At 47.4% G+C, this 18,881-nt stretch overlaps 1 protein-coding gene across 3 annotated transcripts in view; it reads left to right on the top strand.

The window, feature by feature from the left end:
* The window catches only part of daam1a (dishevelled associated activator of morphogenesis 1a), an 89,821-nt gene that overhangs the window by 39,002 nt on the left and 31,938 nt on the right, over window positions 1-18,881 (top strand). For all 3 annotated transcript variants that reach the window (XM_029675774.2, XM_029675775.2, XM_029675773.2), the window contains exons 2-3: window positions 13,716-13,961; window positions 16,374-16,463. In XM_029675774.2, the coding sequence (XP_029531634.1) occupies window positions 13,779-13,961; window positions 16,374-16,463 (273 nt within the window). In that variant the 5' untranslated portion in view covers window positions 13,716-13,778. The remainder of the gene's footprint in view (window positions 1-13,715; window positions 13,962-16,373; window positions 16,464-18,881) is intronic.

The raw sequence follows: 18,881 nt of genomic DNA, 5'->3' as shown, positions 1-18,881 counted from the left end.
GACGATTACCTGTGTGTATTTACTGACGATGACCTGTGTGTATTTACTGACGCTGACCTGTGTGTATTTACTGACGATGACCTGTGTGTCTTTACTGACGCTGACCTGTGTGTCTTTACTGACGATGACCTGTGTGTATTTACTGACGATGACCTGTGTGTATTTACTGACGATTACCTGTGTGTATTTACTGACGATGACCTGTGTGTCTTTACTGACGCTGACCTGTGTGTCTTTACTGACCCTGACCTGTGTGTATTTACTGACGCTCACCTGTGTGTCTTTACTGATGCTGACCTGTGTGTCTTTTCTGACACTGACCTGTGTGTGTGTATTTACTTCCGCTGACCTGTGTGTATTTACTGACGCTGTCCTGTGTGTCTTCACTGACCCTGACCTGTGTGTCTTTACTGACGATTACCTGTGTGTATTTACTGACGATGACCTGTGTGTATTTACTGACGCTGACCTGTGTGTATTTACTGACGCTGACCTGTGTGTATTTACTGACGATGACCTGAGTGTATTTACTGACGATTACCTGTGTGTCTTTACTGACGCTGACCTGTGTGTATTTACTGACGCTGACCTGTGTGTCTTTACTGACGCTGACCTGTGTGTCTTTACTGACGCTGACCTGTGTGTCTTTACTGACGCTGTCCTGTGTGTCTTCACTGACCCTGACCTGTGTGTATTTACTGACGCTCACCTGTGTGTCTTTACTGACGCTGACCTGTGTGTATTTACTGACGATGACCTGTGTGTATTTACTGACGATTACCTGTGTGTCTTTACTGACGCTGACCTGTGTGTATTTACTGACGCTGACCTGTGTGTCTTTACTGACGCTGACCTGTGTGTCTTTACTGACGCTGACCTGTGTGTCTTTACTGACGCTGACCTGTGTGTCTTTTACTGACGCTGTCCTGTGTGTCTTCACTGACCCTGACCTGTGTGTCTTTACTGACGATTACCTGTGTGTATTTACTGACGATGACCTGTGTGTATTTACTGACACTGACCTGTGTGTATTTACTGACGCTGACCTGTGTGTATTTACTGACGATGACCTGTGTGTATTTACTGACGATTACCTCTGTGTATTTACTGACGATTACCTGTGTGTATTTACTGACGATGACCTGTGTGTCTTTACTGACCCTGACCTGTGTGTATTTACTGACGCTCACCTGTGTGTCTTTACTGACGCTGACCTGTGTGTATTTACTGACGATGACCTGTGTGTATTTACTGACGATTACCTGTGTGTCTTTACTGACGCTGACCTGTGTGTATTTACTGACGCTGACCTGTGTGTCTTTACTGACGCTGACCTGTGTGTCTTTACTGACGCTGACCTGTGTGTCTTTACTGACGCTGACCTGTGTGTCTTTTACTGACGCTGTCCTGTGTGTCTTCACTGACCCTGACCTGTGTGTCTTTACTGACGATTACCTGTGTGTATTTACTGACGATGACCTGTGTGTATTTACTGACGCTGACCTGTGTGTATTTACTGACGCTGACCTGTGTGTATTTACTGACGATGACCTGTGTGTATTTACTGACGATTACCTCTGTGTATTTACTGACGATTACCTGTGTGTATTTACTGACGATGACCTGTGTGTATTTACTGACGCTGACCTGTGTGTATTTACTGACGATGACCTGTGTGTCTTTACTGACGCTGACCTGTGTGTCTTTACTGACGATGACCTGTGTGTATTTACTGACGATGACCTGTGTGTATTTACTGACGATTACCTGTGTGTATTTACTGACGATGACCTGTGTGTCTTTACTGACGCTGACCTGTGTGTCTTTACTGACCCTGACCTGTGTGTATTTACTGACGCTCACCTGTGTGTCTTTACTGATGCTGACCTGTGTGTCTTTTCTGACACTGACCTGTGTGTGTGTATTTACTTCCGCTGACCTGTGTGTATTTACTGATGCTGACCTGTGTGTCTTTACTGATGCTGACCTGTGTGTCTTTACTGACGCTGACCTGTGTATATTTACTGACGCTCACCTGTGTGTCTTTACTGACGCTGACCTGTGTCTTCACTGACCCTGACCTGTGTGTCTTTACTGACGATGACCTGTGTGTATTTACTGACGATGACCTGTGTGTCTTTACTGACGCTGACCTGTGTGTTTACTGACGCTGACCTGTGTGTATTTACTGACGCTCACCTGTGTGTCTTTACTGACGCTGACCTGTGTCTTCACTGACCCTGACCTGTGTGTCTTTACTGACGATTACCTGTGTGTCTTTACTGACCCTGACCTGTGTATCTTTACTGACCCTGACCTGTGTGTCTTTACTGACCCTGACCTGTGTGTCTTTACTGACGATGACCTTTGTGTCTTTACTGACGATGACCTTTGTGTCTTTACTGATGATGACCTTTGTGTCTTTTCTGACCCTGACCTGTGTGTCTTTACTGACGCTGACCTGTGTGTCTTTACTGACCCTGACCTGTGTGTCTTTACTGACCCTGACCTGTGTGTCTTTACTGACCCTGACCTGTGTGTCTTTACTGACGATGACCTTTGTGTCTTTACTGACGATGACCTTTGTGTCTTTACTGACGATGACCTGTGTGTCTTTTAGAGGTCGACCGATTAATCGGAATGGCCTATTAATTAGGGCCGATTTCAAGTTTCCATAACAATCAATAATCTGCATTTTTGTGGCCGATTACATTGCACTCCACCAGGAGACTGCGTGGCAGGCTGGCTACCTGTTATGCGAGTGCAGCAAGGAGCCAAGGTAAGGTGCTAGCTAGCATTAAACGTATCTTATAAAAAACAATCCATCTTCACATAATCACTAGTTAACTACACATGGTTGATGATATTACTAGTTTATCTAGCTTGTCCTGCGTTGCATATAATCGATGCAGTGCCTGTTAATTTATCATTGAATCATAGCCTACTTCGCCAAACGGTTATTTAACAAGCACATTCGCGAAAAAAGCACTATCATTGCACCAATGTACTTAACCATAAACATCAACATCTTTCTAAAAATCCATACACAAGTATATATTTTTAAACCTGCATATTTATTTAATATTGCCTGCTAACATGAATTTCTTTTAACTAGGGAAATTGTGTCTCTTCTCTTGCGTTCTGTGTGACAGAGTCAGGCTATATGCAGCAGTTTGGGCCGCCTGGCTCGTTGCGAACTGTGTGAAGACCAACTTCGCAAAACGGGGAATGATTCAACAAAAGCGCACTTGCAAAAAAGGTACAATCGTTGCACGAAGTACCTAACCATAAACATCAATGCCTTTCTAGAATATCAATACACAGAGGTATATTTTTTAAAACCTGCATATTTAGTTAAAAGAAATCCAGGTTAGCAGGCAATATTAAACTAGGAAAATTGTGTCACTTCTCTTGCGTTAGTTGCACGCAGAGTCAGGGTATATGCAACAGTTTGGGCCGCCTTGCTTGTTGCGAACAAATTATTTATTTGCCAGAATTTTACGTAATTGTGACATAACATTGAAAGTTGTGCAATGTAACAGGAATATTTAGATTTAGATTTACGGTTCCGTATTTCACTGTTTAATAAACATTCAAAAAACCTCAGAAAACCAAAGTATACAAAAAGAACATAATAGAGTGCAAAACCCGTTGCGCATCAGAACAAATAACACACCTACAGTGGGGAGAGCAAGTATTTGATACACTTCCGATTTTGCAGGTTTTCCTACTTACAAAGCATGTAGAGGTCTGTAATTCAACTGTGAGAGACGGCATTTAGAACAAAAATCCAGAAAATCACATTGTATGATTTTTAAGTAATTAATTTTAATTTGCATTTGCAATTTGCAGAAAAGCACCTATGATAAAAATTACAGACCTCTACATGCTTTGTAAGTAGGAAAACCTGCAAAATTGGCAGTGTATCAAATACTTGTTCTCCCCACTGTACATACAACAAACAATCTCTGACAAGGACATGATGGGAAACAGAGGGTTAAATACACAATATGTAATGCATGGGATTGGAACCAGGTGTGTAGGAAGACAAGACAAAACCAATGGAAAACGAAAAATTGATTAATGATGGCTAGAAGGTCGGTGACGTCGACCGCCAAACACCACGTTGACCGCCAAACACAGCACGTCGCCCTCCGGGCCGTCCCCGAGGTCGGTGCCGACGCATGGCGGGGGGGGGGGTACTGTCACGACTTCCGCCGAAGTTTGTCCCTCTCCTTGTTCGGGTGGTGTTTGGCAGTCGACGTCACCAACCTTCTAGCCATCATTGCTCCACCCCCCCGTCGTGCGTTCGGCACTGACCTCGGGGATGACCCGGAGGGCGAGGCGCACGGCGATCCGGATGGAGACGGTGGAAATCGCGCAGCATAGAAGGATCCAACACGTCCTCCACCGGAACCCAGCATCTCTCCTCCGGACCATACCCCTCCCAGTCCATGAGGTACTGTAGGCACCTCGCCCGACATCTCGAATCCAGTATGGAACGAATGGAGTACGCCGGGGCCCCCTCGATATCCAGAGGTGGCGGAGGAACCTCCCGCACCTCAGACTACTGGAGTGGGACAGCCACCACCGGCCTGGGGAGAGACATATGGAACGAGGGGTTAACGCAGTAATCGGGGAGAAGCTGTAACCTATAACATAACTCTTTCACTCTCCTTCACTTTAAATGGCCCCACAATCCGCGGACCCAGCTTCCGGCAGGGCAGGCGAAGGGGCAGGTTTCAGGTTGAGAGCCAGACTCGATCCCCTGGTGCGAACACCGGGGCCTCACTGCGTTGACGTCTGCGCCCACTTTCTGGCACAGCATGGCACACGGAAGGTGGATATGAGCAGCGTCCCATGTCTCCTCCTCACGCCGGAACCAGTCGTCCACCGCAGGAGCCTAGGTCTGACTCTGATGCCAAGGAGCCAGAACCGGCTGATACCCCAATACACACTGGAAGGGGTTGAGGTTTGTGGAGGAGTGGCGGAGCGAGTTCTGGGCCATCTCTGCCCAGGGCACGAACGCTGCCGGTCCTGGCAATAGGACCTCAGAAACCTACCCACATCCTGGTTTACTCTCTCCACCTGCCCATTACTCTCGGGGTGAAAACCTGAGGTAAGGCTAACCGAGACCCCCAGACGTTCCATGGACGCCTTCGAGACCCTTGAAGTGAACTGGGGACCTCGATCAGACACTATATCCTCAGGCAACCCATAGTGCCGGAAGACGTGTGTAAACAAGGCCTCCGCAGTCTGTAGGGCCGTAGGGAGACCGGGCAGAGGGAAGAGACGGCAGGACCAGGATAGTGGTGTTTTCCTGTGAAGGAGGAAGATCAGTCAGGAAATCCACTGACAGGTGCGACCATGGCCGTTGGGAACGGGTGAGGGTTGTAACTTATCTCTGGGCTGGTATCTAGGAGCCTTGCACTGAGCGCACACTGAGCAGGAGGTAACATAAACCCTCACGTCCTTAGCTAAAGTGGGCCACCAGTACTTCTCACTAAGACAGTGCACCGTCCGATCGATAGCAGGATGACCAGAGGAGGGTGACGTATGGCAAGAGGCCGGAAGTATGGGAGTGGGATCCATTGGCCACTCCTCTGTGTCATACAGCCGGGACAATGCGTCTGCCTTAACATTTTGAGAACCTGGTCTGTAGGAAAGGGTAAACACAAAACGGGTGAAAAACATGGCCCACCTTGCCTGACGAGGGTTCAGTCTCCTCGCCGCCCGGATGTACTCCAGATTACGGTGGTCAGTCCAGATGAGAAAAGGGTGTTTAGCCCCATCAAGCTAATGTCTCCACACCTTCAAGGCCTTGACGACAGCCAACAGCTCCCGGTCCCCCACATCATAGTTTCGCTCCGCCGGGCTGAGTTTCTTCGAGAAGAAGGCACAGGAGCGGAGCTTCGGCGGTGTACCCGAGCGCTGAAAGAGCACCGCTCCTATCCCAGCCTCGGACACGTTCACCTCCACTATAAACGCCAAAGAGGGATCCGGATGGGTCAGCACGGAAGCCGAGGTAAACAGAGCCCTCAGGTGACTAAAAGCCCTGTCCGCCTCAGCTGACCACTGCAAGTGCACCGGGCCCCCCTTCAGCAGTGAGGTAATGGGAGCTGCCACCTGACCAAATGCCTGGATAAACCTCCGGTAATAATTGGCAGACCCTAAGAACCGCTGCACCTCCTTTACCGTGGTGGGAGTCGGCCAATTACGCACGGCTGCAATGCGGTCACTCTCCATCTCCACCCCTGAAGTGGAAATGCGATACCCTAGGAAGGAGACGGACTGTTGGAAGAACAGGCATTTCTCAGCCTTGATGTACAGGTCATGCTCCAACAGGCGACCAAGCACTCTGCGCACCAGGGACACATGCTCAGCGTGTGTAGCGGATTATTTCAAGATGTCATCGATATACACCACTACACCCTGCCCGTGCAGGTCCCTGAAAATCTCGTCTACAAAGGCTTGGAAGACTGATGGCGCATTCATCAACCCGTACGGCATGACGAGATACTCATAGTGCCCAGAGGTAGTTCTGAAAGTCGTCTCCCTCTTGGATACGCACCAGGTTGTAAGCGCTCCTGAGATCTAGTTTGGTGAAGAAGCGCGCCCCGTGCATTGACTCTATCGCTGTAGCTATGAGCGGGAGCGGGTAGCTATACCTCACAGTGATCTGATTCCGACCCCGATAGTCAATAAACGGGCGCAGACCTCCCATCCTTCTTCTTCACAAAAAATAAACTCGAGGAGGCGGGTGAAGTGGAGGACCGAATATACCCCTGACGCAGGGATTCAGAGACATATGTTTCCATAGCCTCCATCTCCGCCTCTGAGAGGGGATACACGTGACTCCTGGGAAGTGCAGCGTCTACCAGGAGGTCTCCCGCACAATCGCCCCGTCGATGAGGTGGTAATTGAGTCACCTTCTTTTTGGAGAAGGCGAGAGCCAAATCGGCATATTCAGGGGGAATGCGGTCTGGACTCTCCACCGTTGTAGCACCTACGGAAACCCCTAAACACCTACCTGAACACTCTCACGACCACCCTGTGAGAGCCCTCTGTGGGCCAAGAAACAGTGGAGTTGACAGGCTAACCAGGGTAGGCCCAGCACCACGGGAAACGCAGGAGAGTCAATGAGGAAGAGACTAATTCTCTCCGTGTGACCCCCCTGCGCCACCATACCCAAAGGCGCGGTAACCTCCCTAATCACCCCTGACCCTAATGGTCGTCTATCTGAAGTGTGAACGGGGAAGGGCACATCCACAGGAAAAATGGGGGTCCCTAAGCTATGAGTTAACGCTCTATCAATAAAATTCCCAGCCGCGCCTGAATCAACGAGCGCCTTATGCTGGGAATATGGGGAAAACTCAGGAAAAGTGACAGACACAAACATGTGCAACAGGGCTCTGGGTGAGAATGGTGCCGGCTCACCTGGGGTTGACGCCCTACCTGCTGCCTCGATTCCCAGAGGAACCAACCCGGCACCAACCGGCAGTGTGACCTCTGCGGCCACAGATGGTGCACGAGCGGGAACCTCCTCCAGCCTCCCTGCGCACCGTCCCTCCGAGCTCCATGGGTATCCGAGAGGGGGTGCGGGAGGATGGAACTACCATACCCCGATCTGAATGTCCACGAGTAGCCAGCAGGTTGTCCAGCCGGATGGACAGATCCACCAGCTGGTCAAAAGTGAAGGTGGTGTCTCTGCAGGCCAGCTCCCGACGGACGTCCTCACGCAGACTACAACGATAACGGTCGATCAGGGTCCTGTCTTTCCATCCCGCGCCGACAGCCAGGGTCCTAAACTCCAGGGCAAACTCCTGGGCGTTCATCGTCTCCTGCCTCAGATGGTAGAGTCGCTCACCCGCCGCTCTACCCTCGGGCGGATGGTCGAAGACTGCTCGGAAACGGCGGGTGAACTCCTCAAACTGGTCCGACGCTGCATCTCCCTCTCTCCACACGGCATTGGCCCATTCCAGGGCTCTCCCGGTGAGGCACGAGACGAGGGCGGACACCCTCTCCCGGTCCGATGGAGACGGGTGGACGGTGGCCAGATAAAGGTTCAACTGCAACAAAAACCCCTGGCAGTTCGCAGCCCTCCCGTCGTACTGCTGGGGTAAGGAGAGACGGATTCCACTTGGTTCAGGCGGGAAAGGGGTGCTCAAGAGAGACCCCGGTTGGCCTTGTTGATGGAGCTGGAAAAACTCCCTGTCTCTCCCTCTCTGACCTGTGTGTGTGTGTGTGTGTGTGTGTGTGTGTGTGTGTGTGTGTGTGTGTGTGTGTGTGTGTGTGTGTGTGTGTGTGTGTGTGTGTGTGTGTGTGTGTGTTGTGTGTGTGTGTGTGTGTGTATGTTTGTCTTTACTGACACTGAGCTGTGTCTGTGTCTGTCTTTCCTGACGCTGACCTGTGTGAGAAAGGGGAGAATGGTTTCTCTACAGGCTCTGTTCCAGGTCTTACTACAGCTGTTCTACATATGCAGTCCTGTCCACCTTTTGGTTCCCTCTTTAGTTCCCTGTCACAGAAAATCCCCCTTTCCAAGGATACATGTCATGTGAAGTTCACAAGGACATCATCTGCTATGGTAGGAACAGTCCAGCACGTGGAACACATTCAGTATGCCTCCCAAATGGCTCCCTACTCCCTCTATAACCTAGTATGGGCCCTGGTAAAAAAAGTTGTGCACTAAGAGGGAATAGGGTGCCATTTGAGACATGCCCTCTGTGCTGATCATGGTAGTCCATTCAGGAAGGACAAGTTTGGTCATAAACAAACAGACCGTTTCACGTGTTTTTACAATGATAGCTGGGGAGAGAGACTTAAAAAAATCAAAAATCTGACACTTATTTCAATTTGAGGTCCTGGAAAGACATCTTGGTTTTACCATGTTCCTGGAGAGCTACCCTCCTGTAGATTACAATCCAACCATGTTCCTGGAGAGCTACCCTCCTGTAGATTACAATCCAACCATGTTCCTGGAGAGCTACCCTCCTGTAGATTACAATCCATCCATGTTCCTTGAGAGCTACCCTCCTGTAGATTACAATCCAACCATATTCATGGAGAGCTACCCTCCTGTAGATTACAATCCAACCATATTCATGGAGAGCTACCCTCCTGTAGATTACAATCCAACCATGTTCCTTGAGAGCTACCCTCCTGTAGATTACAATCCAACCATGTTCCTTGAGAGCTACCCTCCTGTAGATTACAATCCAACCATGTTCCTTGAGAGCTACCGTCCTGTAGGTTTTCAATCCAACCATGTTCCTGGAGTGCTACCCTCCTGTAGGTTTTCAATCCAACCATGTTCCTGGAGTGCTACCCTCCTGTAGGTTTTCAATCTAACCCTGTTCCTGGAGACCTACCATCCTGTAGGTTTTCAATCCAACCATGTTCTTGGAGACCTACTGTCCTGTAGGTTTTCAATCCAACCATGTTCCTGGAGAGCTACCCTCCTGTAGGTTTTCAATCCAACCATGTTCTTGGAGACCTACTGTCCTGTAGGTTTTCAATCCAACCATGTTCCTGGAGAGCTACCCTCCTGTAGGTTTTCAATCCAACCATGTTCCTGGAGAGCTACCCTCCTGTAGGTTTTCAATCCAACCCTGTTCCTGGAGACCTACCATCCTGTAGGTTTTCAATCCAACCATGTTCTTGGAGACCTACCATCCTGTAGGTTTTACTTTATCTTAGACGTGGTATACTGGCCATATACCACACCCCCTCGGGCCTTATTGCTTGATTATGCGACATAAACTGGATGTGCCTGGTGCAAAGATTGGTCAATCACGTTTCCATTCTTGTTTGGTCTGTTCTCATTTGTACATCCCTACTACTGTAACAAAATGGTAAAGTTGTTCTCTAATACAAGATGTCAATGTTGTGGATTGTATGGGTTCTGTGTCTGCCACGACCACAGGATTTAACCTGCCTAAACACCCACAGGATTTAACCTGCCTAAACACCCACATGATTTAACCTGCCTAAACACCCACAGGATTTAACCTGCCTAAACACCCACAGGATTTAACCTGCCTAAACACCCACAGGATTTAACCTGCCTAAACACCCACATGATTTAAACTGCCTAAACACCCACAGGATTTAACCTGCCTAAACACCCACAGGATTTCGCCTGCTTAAACACCCTCAGGATTTAACTTGCCTAAACACCCACACCCACACATCCTTAGTTCAAGAAAAACTCTTTATAGTAACTGAAGAGGTTGAATTATACTGTTTGCTTAGAGCTTTGTGGAACGTCAGAGTAGTGCTTGCTTGGGTGTTTTGGAAGCTGATCTCTTTCGCTGTGGCCTTGTGTGTGCCTTGTGTATATGACCTTTCCCAGGAGGAAAACTGACAGCAAGGGAAGACCCTCTCATCTCAGTTTGTGTAAATTATTCACTGAGAGATTTTTGTGCATGAACCCAAAATAAAGTACTGGCCGCTGTCTGACCCTAACCCGACTGGGGGCTGCACCGTCTGCTACCACAGATGGCTGGGTTTCATTTTTCTCTCCTGCAGTTCTTAGATTGGCTTTTGGGCCAACCCTGGTTTGCGTCTGAAATGGGGACCCTATTCCCTATATAGTGCACTACTTTTGACAAGGGCCCACGGTATTTGTATTTGATTTGAGACCTGAATGGTATTTATCTTGTGATTTCGGGATTGGAGTTGCATCATATTCCCCCCTCAGTTAGTTTGACACTACTTTTGGGATGATATTCTATCGATACTATGACTCCAAGTATCGATAAAAATATAATATGTATATTATTATAATTGTAATTTTTTTTGCTAGGTAGCGTTAGCTAGCGCAGTCAGCTGTACCTGCACCAAAACTCTGGTATTAGCTTTTTAAATAGTGAGCCAACATGTTTTCAGCACTTCTATTTCTGTCTCTTCTCCCTCTGCAGCAGACACATAGTGAGCAAGTATTGAATCGCAATACATATTGTATAGGCAATACATATTGCAATACATATTGTATAAGTATTGTGATAATATTGTATCGTGCCGTCCCTGGCAATTTCCAGCTCTAAAACCCAGAAACCTCAAATATTATTACTATTAACTTAATATTCATGTAACTTTTTGGTTTAAGCAATAGCAAAATGCTGTGATATCATTTTATTTTGCTTTTCTCCTTTCATTGTGATTCTCTCTTTCTTTCTCAAATCTTTTATCTCTCTCTCTCTCTCTCTCTCTCTCTCAGCAGAAACAGTGGGAGTTGAGTCTCTGGCTCCTGCTTAATGAAAGCTCACAGATATGAGTCACATGATTTACTCTCACAACATCAGAATCGCTCCCTCTTCAAAGACTAACATCCTGCAATTTGTTTTGACTAGCCCAGTCTGGATTATAGAAATCACTTTGCTTCTGCTCAGACTAACCGTCTTGTGGGCCAGAGAGAGATAGAGAGGATGATAGAAGCAGCCAGCACACTGTTTGAAGACATTGAACCTTTTATGAGACAGTGTCGTTACCGTATGAGGAAGTATATTTCCAGTTAGGTAGTGGGATGCAGGATGAAGAGAATGACTAGAAGGGACAGTAGAGGAAGGATGTTTCAAATGCAGATCACATTTACGTGCACCACAGAAAGCTGTGTTTCTGTGTGTGTGTGTGTGCGTGTGTGTGTGTGCGTGTGTGTGTGTGTGTGTGTGTGTGTGTGTGTGTGTATTTAGGCATGTACAGGCAGGGGGAATTACAATATGTTTCATTGTGAGCTTAATGAATACAACGTTTCTTTAACACTCTCATAAGGATTATTATGTGCATTTTATTTTTGCAGAAGTGCCTGCTGTACAGTAACAAATAAAGACCATTTAGAAACTGGCTGGTTCGAACCTTGAATGCTGATTGGCTTACAGCCATGGTGTAACAGACCGTATACCACGGGTATGACAAAACATTTATTTTGACATATTATGTTAGTAACCAGTTTATAATAGCAATTAGACACCTCAGGGGTTTGTGGTATATGGTCAATATACCATGGCTAAGGGCTGTATCCAGGCACTCCGCGTTGCGTCGTGCAGAAGAACAGCCCGTAGCCGTGTTAATATTGGCCATATACCACACCCCCCTGGGTCCTATTGCTTATGTAACCTCGTCACCACAGTGATCTGAGAAGCAGACAGTGATTCTACCCAGTCAGTGCATTTATCACCACAGTGTCTGTGTTTGAATGTACAGTGAGGCTCCAAAAGTATTGGGACAGTGACACATTTGTTGTTGTTTTGACTGTGATTTGAAAAGAGACAATGACTATGAGGTTAAAGTGCAGACTATCAGCTTTAATTTGAGGGTGTTTTCATCCATACCGGGTGAAGAGTTACATCACTTTTTGTACATAGTCCCCTGATTTTAAGTATTGGTATAAATTCACTTATGTGTATTAAAGTAGTAAAATGTGGTCCCATATTCATAGCACACAATGACTCCATCAAGCTTGTGACTCTACAGATTTGTAGATTTTGGTTGTTTCAGATTATTTGGTGCCCAACAGAAATGAATGGTAAATAATGTATTGTGTCATTTTGGAGTCACTTCTATTTGTAAATAAGAATATAATATGTAACATGTCTCCATTATGTGGATGCTACCATGAAATATGGATAACCCTGAATGAATCTTGAATAATGATGAGTGAGACTAGGAACAGGCATAAATATAATTTGGTCCCCTAAAATGGACGACGACACTATGTACAAAAAGTGCTGTCATTTCTAAATGGTTCACCCGATATGAATGAAAATACCCTCAAATTAAATCTGACTGTCTGCACTTTAACCTCATAGTCATTGTATCGTTTCAAATCCAAAGTGCTGGACTACAGAGCCAAAACAACAACAATTGTGCCACTGTCCCAATACTTTTGGAGCTCACACTGTAAATCCTAGTCCTGCTGTGTAGGGTCACAGAGAGGAATAGAGCAGGTTGAGGTCCCTCAGTATAACTCTTTTCTCGTTCTCTCTTTCTCTCTTTTTCGGTCTTTCTTTCTCTCTTCATTTTTTTCTTTATTTTGTTATTTTCTTTCTGTCGCTCTCTCTCTGTCTGTCTCTCTCTCGGTTTATGTGTTGGGTGGTTTACGCTACTGCCCCTGGAACCTGGTCAACTGTGCACATCCACATGACCAAATATGGTGATGCTATACTGGATGGGGGTACAGACACCTCTACATGGTCATCATACATGGTGTGTGTATCACAGTATCAGAGAATCTTTCACCTTCTAGTCTACAGTGGGGGAGAATGGAGACAGTAGCCCTGCAATGTGAAGCACATGATGATGAAGGGTTGGCTTGTTACTAAACATCAAACCACTTTGCTTTTATCTAGTTATTTGAATCAATCAGACTCTGGAATATTATGTGTAGTGTAGCACTGTGTTTTCTCTATAGAGAAGCCAACAGTCCAGTGATGGCTCTCTCCCGTCGACATGGGACTCTGTGTCTCTTTACCTCGACTCATTGTTGGATCTGGTTGTGTAGCTGTACATTTAGGCCTGTGTTTTGGAACTCAGCCACCCACATTTGAGTGACATACACCACGCCCTGGGGATGACATTACCACAACTTTGGAGGGTGATATAGACCACACCCTCGTTGTTAGAAGTGACGTACATCACGCCCTTGGGGTGACAAATACCTGGTGAAACCACTCCGACCATGTATTCCACTAACAGTTTCCCCTTGTCTCCTTCTATAGGGAGCCGTTGTGAGAGACGGTAACTTTCCCTAGAAAGTGCCCAGACCCCGCCACTGCCAAGCCATGGCCCCTCGCAAGCGTCCAGGGCGGGGCTTTTCTGATATATTCTGCTGTTTTAAAGGGAGTGATCACCCGGAGATCACCTACCGCCTCCGTCATGACAGTAACTTCACCCTACAGACCATGGCGCCTTCCCTGCCCATGCCGCCTGAGGAGGAGCTGGATGCTATGTTCTCTGAGCTTGTGGTACGTACTGTTCCAGGGCTGGGCTTGGCCCACTGCCATGCTGACATGCTTACTCTTGCTCTCTGTCTCTCTCTCTGCCTGTTTTTCTGTTGTCTGTCTCTCTGTCTCCCTCTACTCTGCCTCTCTTCCCCCATACAGAGCTGCTGGTTGGTACTTGGTTCAGCTCGACACTATAAATAGATGACTAGTAAAGGGATCTTGCCATAAAAATAACTGTTGTCCACGATGACTTTTAAACAAAATGATTGCGTTGGACGTAAATGTTTTCGTTTGGCTTTCATTTATTACATGATTACAATCGAATCAGAAGCTTTCAGGACTGTGAAGTATTTAACTAGCTTAATCACATGTGAGGGATACGTGGACAGCTGCCATGTTGGAAGGCAAAGCAGCCAGGTCTGCACTTGCTTTTCTTCAACTCTGTTTCCAGGTCCTGGCTGTGTTATTGATTCATAAATACTCACTAAGGGATGGGCTCGTTTTTGATATACTTTATGTCCTCCGATATACTCTATCTTTGCTTGTTTCCAGCAAAGTCAATGTTTCTTGACTGTAATATAAAGGTGCTTTACTAATAGCTTGAGTACACTGAAATACACATAGACTGCCCTCTGCACAGCAACCGTACAGTATTTCAGATAAAGGAACGTTCAGAAAGCTTAGAGGCCCATGGTTTCCTGTTTGTATGGTCATCACAGTGTTAACTAAGGGCCAGTGCTCATGCCTCTATGAAGATAGAAAATGGCTTGTTCCTAGTCCTCATTCTCATAATCCCAACCTCTCTGTGGTCTTCTGGTTCCTCTCACTACTGATCCATTGCAGGGTGAACTGCCGTGAGTGAGACCATACAGCTCATCTTCATTTAGCTCTGCAAACTCCATTGAGCAGGGGGCCAGTGAGCGTCTGTGCAGGCAGGGGCCACCAGCGCGTGACAGTGTCTGTCCCCTCCCAGCAGCAGCCAGCAGAGCAGCCAGTGGTACGGTTGGACTCCTCGCCTCGCAGGGCTGCACGCGCTCTGCCGAGTCACTCGTCCCTGGCACTGGCCAAACAGGCCTCCTGCAGAGAACCCATCTGCAGCCATTGTGTCCTGACGGGACCTCTCACAATGGGCCAAAACAGATATGTCAAACAGTGTCAGCCTAAACCCTAGTCTGGTAAACAGCCTGGCTCAATGCCTCAGGACGAGGGAAATATGGCTTGGGCCTTGTTCAGTGGGCAGGAAACGGAAGAAAATAGTCCAAAACACTGATGGACGAGGGGTTGTTGCCAGCCATCTTCGAAAGAAGAAGAGGAATACAGGATACATAGTGAGACCTGTGTTTGTTCTTGTCTTTGAAGTTATTTATATTACCTCGAAGGTTGGCAGCTAAACGATGGAGGAAATGCTCTAGTTATCTCTGTTATTTCAGTCCTCCATTTTGTCCCTCCGTCCCTCCGTCCGTTGATGCACCAGCCAGTTGTGTCTCTGCCTTGGGGTTCCATAGGGCTTGTCTGGATAAGATCAGGCCTGTAGCTTGGCAGACCTGGAGAAGAGCTGTGGCATCTGGCTGTGGCGTTTTCTCTCTGGTATGCCTGTTGTTCACACTGGACTATCTGCTCTGCTAGAGCTGCTCTGTTTAGATTGGTTTTATGTTTGCCACATTTCATGATGTCTGTTGGTCAAAACAGTTTTGCATGTATTTTTTCCCCTCCTCCTCCTCCTCCTCCTCCTCCTCCTCCTCCTCCTCCAGTCATCACAGTGGTGTTATGGAGATACTTGACCTGGCTGTGTATAATAACTTGCATAATATTTGCACCCAAACATATCATTTGAGAATGATCCAGTCCAGCCAGGAATGCTGATGCATTATGGTTGTTGTCATTGAAACAGGGTGTTATTGGGTCACTCTTAATTTAAGAATTGATATCCCACTTGGCAGCCGTCCTGTCCGGAATCTGTCCAATGGACTTCTATGGGATGTCAATATTAATCTGATATTGCAGGGACAATGGATGTTTGGATGTAAGTGGTCATGATTGGGAACAGACCTACAGAGAGGAGATAGGGGACCAATCACAATGCAGGCTGGTTTAGATGCAGGGAACAGCAGACACACCCACATGGAGCATTTGTGTTCTTAATGTATCTTTCTTTTATCAGCACATCTTCTCATATCTTTAGCTTGATCAATCCGCTTGCTGTCTTACTCACAAAACCAGTTTGAAGTCAGAAAGCGAAAACAGAATATTGTGAGAAATCACAAAGCCAGGATCACTCAGGAACACTGGATCAGCTTAAAATTAGCATAATATGAGTTTTCCATGGTACAGGAAATATTAGATAGTACCTCTTACCACAAGTTCATGAAAGTGTGTTAGACATGGAGGTGCCTAATATCCCACTAACACAGTACTCTGTTCCTCTCGCTGCAGGAGGAGCTGGACCTGTCAGGGAAACACAGGGAAGTCATGTTCGCCCTGCCAGCTGAAAAGAAATGGCAGATGTACTGCAGTAAGAAGAAGGTAAGTTTAAGGCCACTTTACTAGTAGTTAGTATGCATGTAACCTCCATGTGTTGTTTTGTTTCTGTCTGTACTGTGTTTGCTTGAGATAGTGTGTGTGTGTGTGTGTGTGTGTGTGTGTGTGTGTGTGTGTGTGTGTGTGTGTGTGTGTGTGTGTGTGTGTGTGTGTGTGTGTGTGTGTGTGTGTGTGTGTGTGCATCTCTCTCTCTGTGTACATTAGCTACAGGATCTAGAGGGAATGTCTGCTGAGCTCTGCTAGTGTTTGTAAAATATTTTCATTGCAATTTAAACAAATGAGCTGGTTTTGCAGCTGGACTGCGAGAGAGTGAGAGAAGAGGGAGGGAGAAAGTGGGGGGAGGGAGGGAGGGAAGAGAGAGTGAGAGAAGAGGGAGGGAGAAAGTGGGGGGAGGGAGGGAGGGGAAGAGAGAGTGAGAGAAGAGGGAGGGAGAAAGTGGGGGAGGGAGGGAGGGGAAGAGAGAGTGAGAGAAGAGGGAGGGAGAAAGTGGGGGGAGGGAGGGAGGGGAAGAGAGAGTGAGAGAAGAGGGAGGGAGAAAGTGGGGGGAGGAGGGAGGGGAAGAGAGAGTGGGTGGAAGAGGGAGGGAGAAAGTGGGGGGAGGGAGGGAGGGGAAGAGAGAGTGAGAGAAGAGGGAGGGAGAAAGTGGGGGGGAGGGAGGGAGGGAAGAGAGAGTGAGAGAAGAGGGAGGGAGAAAGTGGGGGAGGGAGGGAGGGGAAGAGAGAGTGAGAGAAGAGGGAGGGAGAAAGTGGGGGGAGGGAGGGAGGGGAAGAGAGAGTGGGTGGAAGAGGGAGGGAGAGGGGGATGGAAAGATGGAAGGAGAGAGCAGTGTGATAGAGAGAGAGAGAGATGGTGAGAGAGAGGGTGAGTGAGTGGTCAGGCAGCGAGAGAGAGCAGATCTACTGTATCCTCTCAGTCTCGGTGAAAGAGCTCTTTTATCATTGCTGCCAGACAAAACATGGGGCCAACACAGCCCCAGTCCCCCTCCATTCCCCACCTCCGTGCCCTAACCCCAATTCAGCCTAGTCAACACATCAAAGCCCTCCGCTGGTGTTGCAGCGCTCTAACAGGAACCTATCCCCAGCATTGGGGAGTTGTGCTGTTGCCTTTTAATGGATTGGATACATTTCCTGGAAGGACGTTCTCATCTGTCATGACCGACTGTAGCTCATAAATCTCACTAGTGAATATATGAATATAGACGGCCGTATTAAAGTACATTCATACTGAGGTCATGCCTCCAACACACAGACCTAACCTAAACGATAAAGTTTTATCCAGTGAGGTATTTCATGGGATTGACTTCATAAAGGATAGGGTTTGGCTGAATGTGAGGAACCCCTTGGTCTGTAAAAGCTCTGTAATTGGTGGGTTTCTGTTGTCTGGCATGTCCTGCCCTGTAAGACCACGTTGAGAGAGAGCGAGAGAGTACTGCAGTGCTGCCATAGAAACGCCAGTGCAGCTGCTGTTTGTTCGAGCAGTAGGCAGCTGTCTTTCCATGTTGTGTGCTGAGTGGCATTGCCAGTAGCCAATAGCAGGTGTTGGGCTCCCTTACTGGGGTCAAGTTCCCTTACTGGGGTCAACATTCAGTAACATCATGGTTCTCACCTAGACTGATATCCAAACTGCTCTGTTTCACTATTGCTGATCGGTGAAGTGACACAATAGTGAAATCAAGCAATATTAATTTTGGATTGAAGACTAGATCTCACCCCCTATTTACCTGAATCTACCAGCCCCAACCGCCAAGGTGGTCAATGTGGGGTTCTTTTTAGCGTTCTCTGAGATGTCTTACTGACCTACAAAGAGAGCCCCAGCTTTACCAGTCTTCCAGTAAGTACTGGAGATATAGCAGCATAGTGGTCACTACTACTGACCTCCTTCTAGCTGACCCACTCCTTCTCTTGGACAACTCGTGAGCACTGTCTGGCCTCCGTCTGTGAGTGTATCCCTGGCTTGTATCTATGGTTCTGCACTGGACTTTCTGTGGTTCATGATGGATGCTAATCAATGTATGCCTTGCTACCACACAGCTGTGACCTTCATGGTGTCCAACTGGACCCTCACACATCAGGGAATTGGTGATTGGAGCATAGTGATTGGTTAAAGGCCCCCTCTTTCCCTTAAGGGATATTATTTTTGATTGAAGATCTACTCAACCATTTAATAAATCCATCTGCCTGAAATATAGCCTTGTTTCATCCTTATAATCTCATTGGTCATGTGATGAGGATGGATGGGAGTCTGAGTTACTATCCCCTCATCAGGGTGAGATAGATCCAGCTCCTTTGTTTTCACAGAGGATGTGTCTGCTTTATGGACCCCTTTAATGGGCTATTGTGTTGACCTTTACTAAGCATGCGAGAAAAGCCACTCTGTGGAGAGATAGATCAGCTGGGTGGTTAA

The sequence above is a fragment of the Oncorhynchus nerka genome, linkage group LG12 (genome assembly GCF_034236695.1).
Source record: "Oncorhynchus nerka isolate Pitt River linkage group LG12, Oner_Uvic_2.0, whole genome shotgun sequence".
NCBI lineage: Eukaryota > Metazoa > Chordata > Actinopteri > Salmoniformes > Salmonidae > Oncorhynchus > Oncorhynchus nerka.
This window is presented reverse-complemented; position numbering and strand designations above follow the sequence as displayed.